The following is a 6,000-nucleotide window of genomic DNA, read 5'->3' as shown; positions in this document are numbered from 1 at the left end:
ACTGTAGAAAATATAATTACAAGAAAATGTACTTAATATGCAGGAAAAATAAGAACATAAAGGTACATGTAATGTAGGAAAAGTAATTACAGGAAAATACACAATGTAGGAAAAATTACAGGAAAATGTACTTTTAATGTAGGAAAAATAAAAAAAATATACGTAATGTAGGAAAAATAATAACAGGAAAATGTATTCAATGCAGGAAAAATAAAAACAGAATTATACACAATGTAGAAAAAATAATTATAAAAGAAAAATCAATTAACCTCAAATACATAAACCCAAACCAACAGGAAATTGATGAAAAAAAGAGAACTATAAGTATTTGTACTTGTATGTAGAAAATATTGATGGAAAAAAATAAAAATGAGAGCCAGAAAAAAATGAGAAAAGAGCGCAGAATCAGTGATGGTAACCTCGTCAAGCAAAATTTCCCTCAAAAATTTCCCTTTTGACTAAATTTTTCCCACACATTCCGAAGTGTTTGCTGCCATCTATCGGTGGAAATATGTATATTTTACACTAGAAAAGCATTGTTTGGCATTTATATATTTTTTTTCAACAGAAATTCTTTTGTTTGACCAAATTTCAAAATTTCCCACAAACGCCAAGAAATTTCCCATATGGACCAATTTTGGCCAATTTTTCCCACGAATATGGGAAATTTCCCACGAGTTACCATCACTGCGCAGAATATTACAAAATTACGAGAACGCGCGTGCGCATTGTAAGTTCCGAACAGTTTCCTAAGTATTGTACACGAAGTAACGACCGGTTCGAGAGTAACTCACTCCCGCTCCTCTGTGATTGGCCAAGTTCACCAGGGAATGTCGGATTTTTAGCCGCTTCTTTCCTCCATGCGTTTCACCCATCGATGGTTGCCTCCCCCGATACAAAGAGTTTACTTTTGTTTACTTACATTTGCCAAGGATACAAACGTCAGCAACACAGGTCTGTCGGAAGGAAAACTGTTATAACTTACAAAAAATGAAGTTAAAATTGATGTAGTAGTGAGAGGTTTCATATAATGACTATTCCGTTGAATTAAATAATAAAATTTGTTCTAAGACATTGGTGAAAAGTCCCTTGTCAACTGTAGCTACCGAGAAATTTCATAATCATTTTCGTAAACATTAAAAATAACCGGCGTTGGTAGAAAGATTAGATAAAGGCTGCATTTTTTTAAAAGAAATTAGCGACTATCATTTAATAATCGGGAGAGGTAATTATAGAAACATTCAAATCATCAAGAAATTTTAATAATCTTTTTCTTATCAAATGAGATGTCTGTTTTAGCAAATGGCCAATTTTGTTCAGTATAATTGTGTACACAATGATCAATCTTACTTAAGCCGGGTTTTCCTAGGAGTAGGTTTTGTGCATCGCGTGAACCGAATTAGCCATTTTGCGTCGGCGGAGAAGTGTTACATAGTCACGCTACGCGTTTTTTTCCCATAGCTTGGTGCGTCAGCTCTGGGCCGTTATCAGTTATTCTGTCGTCTGCACGCTCCGGTTTGAAGGGAAAGCCGGGTTTTCCTAGGAGCAGGTTTTCTATGCCGCGCGCAACGTGAATTGCCCTGCGCGACACGCTGTCCACTCACCAATAAGAAAAGCAGCATGACTGTTTTCCAACAGAGCGCAATACGCCTCACGGCAGCGCTTTACGTCGGGCATGATTGGCCGACTGCTGGAGGAGTCAAATGGGTCGTGCGCCAAGCGTTTTGCCTTCACTGGTGAAAAAGCAGTATAAGCACCCTTCTTGGCACTGCTTTGGCGCCGAGTCTAATATAACCCTGAGAAAGGGAAATAAAAAAGTTTTTTTTACCGCTCACCTGTTTTTTTCCCCATCCTGAACGGCACGGCAATAATCCATTAGAAACAGAAATAATCATTGGGGCACATGCACACGAAATTATCCTTAAGACACAAACACGTAAATAATGCAAAATCCATGTAATAAATTGAAAATAATCCAACGGAATTGAATGGGCGGTAAACTCATACTACCGAATTTTAAAAATACATCACGACAATACAAAATTAAAATCGAAGTGGTTGAAGTTACTAGGCCTTGGCCCAACAGAAGTCATTTAACACAGTCAAGAATTAAAAAAAATCGGTGCTGAAACGCGACTGCGAGCAGAACATTCGGCAACAAAGCGCGATGGAAGTGAAATGAGACGTAGTTCAGCAATGCATTAGTGCAGAAAACGTTTCGTCCAATCACTAACAGGTGCATGCGAACATGCAAATCAGTGGCTGCACCAGTAGGCCGAACTTCGTTCGGCGCACCCGCAAACAGTTTCGCTCCTCCGGCCATTAAAGGGGGGGGGGCCCCCCGCTCCCGGCCTGTAATTATCAACTATGTTTGCACCACAACTAGAAACAAGGCAATATTATTTCACTAAGCAGAATACATGGCAAGAATATTTCACTAAGCAGGAATAAAGCCCTAGAAGACAGTATAATCCAGTTGAGACTGAAGGTAAACGTTTCCAAGGTGCCATAGTTGGCGACTTTCTGAAGGGGTCTAAACTACATCCCACCCATCACCAGCATAGAAAACGTGACAAAAGCAGAAATCAACTATAATAGTATAAATAAATATTCTCAATATATAAATATAAAGCCTGGACTCTCTTTAAAATAATAAACCGATCAGGGCATAAGTCACTGTGGGTATCCAGCCTCTTTAAAATACGTAGTAATAAACTAAAATAATGATATTTAGGAGACTAAAAACGGTATTTAGGAGAGTAAAAACGGAAGGCATGGCAAAAAAAAGTTACAAAAATAATAAGAAATATATTGGAAAAATACAACCTGACAGTATGCTGTATAATCCAGATAATATCTTAATAACGACACAATGATGCATTGCAAAACGAAATGACGCTATTTCAAATATTACACAAATGGGGAAGATGCCATTAGCCGTTTGAATTGCTCGAGCTACTAGCACCACCTTGAATGCATGATTCTAGAAGTTATGGCAACCCAGCGTCATTATGCCATCCTTGTCGTTGTTGGCAATCTGTTAAATGCTGCATATGTATCGAGTTGCCAGATTAGTGGTTTTCCTGCCAATGCCAACTAACCACTCTAATAAAGTAATTAGAAATTGCCAAATAACATTAACGATTAAGATTCCGCAAACAGGGTTGTGTCAAATTTGGTGGTTTCTAATTTTGCCAAAGTTTTTGCCCCCTCTTCTACCTATAATTTTTTTTGATCAACATCATAAAAAGATGACAGAGAAAAAATAAATTTGGCAATATTTTTTTGGCAAGCTAAACAGGGCTGAACTTAGGCAGGTGTGAAGGGTGCAGTTGCACCAGGCCGCAAAATTTTAAAAGTCTGCGAAACAAAATAAAAAGGCTTTGATTTCAATGAGTTTTACTTTTAATTGCTACCATAGCAATAGCTTAAAATTTTGTCCAAGACAGGAAACCCACAGGTGTGGTGTTTTGACAGCCCCCCCCAAAGCCAATAGTGTGCAAGTGTTTGGTCGCTAGACCAGAAAGAGCGAAATTCTCTATTCGATGACGTGTTAAAATTGCATGGGGGGGGGGGGGGAGTAGCAGAATACATACTTGTCCCAGCTGAAACAGTATTTAGTTGCAGCTCTTGGTAGATTATCCGTCGTCTATCCCTGACATTCATTCATTCAAACCGAACTCAACTCTCATCTATCACCATGGGCAATTTACTATCAACTGAGTTATACTGGAAGTGTGTCTGTGTGTAAGACGTAACAGTCTGAATGAGCATTTAGTGTAGTGTTTTGAATTTTCAGTGCCGCCATCTATGAGTGAAGCGTAGTGATTGAATATTTGTACTGTTTGTAGGCCTGTTGCTCTGTGTGGCAATCTAGCCCTTCTATTGTGGTGTACAGATATTGTGGATATATGCCCCACATTTTTGCTGCAAGGGCCCCTAAGCTGGTATCTGTGGCGGGCATATTTTCATGGACCCCTTCTATAAGGAATTCACAAGGTGAAGCGAAATTGAGAATTATTAAAGGTCAGAGCCCTGTCACCCCCTTTCCTTTTGGGGAGTCATAATTGTAGAGTAGTGGTTCTCTGCCTTCAAGTGTGTTTAAATTTATTGCCAAATGTGTTTTTTCACCATTAAATGTAGTGCGTAGTATAGATTTGATAGTCGTTCTCTGGTGCCAATGTAAACCTGGCTGCGCCAATTTGCCAAAAACACCAGAAAATCAGGAAAAATCATTTTCAGGGACCGCGAAATACTAAAGGCAGTTCCTGAAGCTAGAACATGGTGAGGAGGAATTTTGCACTGGGCCATCTTAAGAGCATCATGGACTAGATTTTACCAGAATCCTCTTATAGGAAGATATGTTCTTTTTTATGTCGTTTCCAGAATCCTACTTTTCAGAAAATTTGCGCTTTTGTACTCCTTTTCAGGTTTCTGGAATTGTTTTTTTTCTCTGGAATTTTTTTTTGACATGGGTGTGTGTTTTTTCCACATGTTCAGTTTGCACACTTTCACCCCTTACCGTTGAAATTCCTAGAATTTAATAACGCAAGTTGCCTTCAGGCTTTGCAGATGCTGTTCTAAACACGGCCCAGCTTGCTCCAGTGTAATATGAAAAAAAGACGAACTGAAAAACATCTCTGAATGAAAAAAGCTGAAACATCCATTTTGAGAATACTATTGTTTGCTCACCAACGACTAAAGCTGCGCACTGAAGTAGGGAGGAAGGGTCGTGCCTGCATGGCTCAGGGTTCCTCAAATGCAGAAAACATCTCATGAAAATGATACCTGGGCAAATTTTTGACAGTGGGTATGTAAATTGGGTAGCAGGTATTTCTGACCAGTTAGGGGGGGAGGGGAAACCCGAGAAAAATTCTTTTACTGTGGGAGCTCTGATGCCATTTAAACACCCATGAGGAAGGGGAAATGTTACCTCTTCAGAAATATAGAAAACTAGCTATAATACCCGGTGCTGCCCGGGGTTTTTTTCAATTACTGAGAGGTAAAAAAGTGACAAACCATTATAAGGGCATATACATGTCTGAAATGCATTGGTAGGGAACCACGGTAACCAAAGTAAACATTCTGAAAGTGATTGTTGAGGCAGAGAAACCATTGTTGCCAGAGAGTTTTTCTTCAATTTTGGGCATTTGCCCATTTCTGAAAATTTTTTAAAGTAAGCCCATATCATTTATAAGTTGGGTCCTATTTGGTGTATATGCAAAATTTGGCGACAATAGATCTGAAATTGTAGATTTGTATAGGGAACACATGCACGCACGCACACACATACACAGAGATAATCAATTTTGTTTATATAGATAGTGGTCTAAAGTTCCGGAAAAATTAGAGTTTTTTTTGTCACCCCTCATCTTTTGTAAAAAGTAGAAAGCTCACGTAGACCTACAAAGAGTATGCATGCAGCGTTCTCCTTCTTCGGTTTCTGAATCTAGTAACCCTATCATGGGTCCCTGGACGAATGAATTTTTCACTATTTTTAAAAATTTCAACCGGTTCTATTTTTTATAAGGACTTTTGGGCTGTGCCCATGTGTTAAGACGGTACTGATTCTGGAACCAGTTCAGTGCTGATGATACTACTTTATTTTTTAAAATATGTTTAAAAGTTCTAGCGCGAAAGTGATTTAACATGAAGCAACATTGCTATTCGGCTAAAACAGGGGTGTCCAATCCATGGCATGAAGGGTAGGGTGGTCTGATGTCCCTCTCCCCTCCTCGGCTCTACCAGGGGGAAGGACGCTCAGAGTTCATTCTTTTTCTGTTAAATGTTGAAAAATCACTGGGAGGGGCTGCTGCAAAAATGGGTATACTGACCCTGAACAACAGAGTAAATAAATTTTTAGGGTTGGGGTTTTGGGCAGGACACGCAGGATAAACTGTCCAAAATTGTCTAAAACTGTCCAAAAGTGTCTGAAACTGTCTAAAACCTCCAAGTTTCAAAATGTTATGTGGAAACCTTTTGGATTTTTTGTTTTTTTTC

At 38.9% G+C, this 6,000-nt stretch overlaps 1 protein-coding gene across 2 annotated transcripts in view; it reads left to right on the top strand.

Moving 5' to 3' along the window:
* The first annotated feature begins 824 nt into the window (after positions 1-824).
* The window catches only part of LOC149068453 (S-formylglutathione hydrolase), a 45,074-nt gene continuing 39,898 nt past the window's right edge, over positions 825-6,000 (top strand). The window contains exon 1 of one of the 2 annotated variants that reach the window (XM_089251541.1): positions 825-954. In XM_089251541.1, the coding sequence (XP_089107667.1) occupies positions 861-954 (94 nt within the window). In that variant the 5' untranslated portion in view covers positions 825-860. Of the gene's footprint in view, positions 955-1,116; positions 1,226-6,000 lie in introns of those variants that run through there. The other variant, XM_089251542.1, reaches the window with a different exon arrangement.

Source organism: Pholcus phalangioides, unplaced genomic scaffold (genome assembly GCF_987345545.1).
Source record: "Pholcus phalangioides strain wild (caught in Gottingen) unplaced genomic scaffold, Ppha-v1.0 ptg000027l_1, whole genome shotgun sequence".
Lineage (NCBI taxonomy): Eukaryota > Metazoa > Arthropoda > Arachnida > Araneae > Pholcidae > Pholcus > Pholcus phalangioides.
The sequence above is the reverse complement of the archived record's forward strand: the minus strand, read 5'-3'. Positions and strand labels throughout refer to the sequence as shown.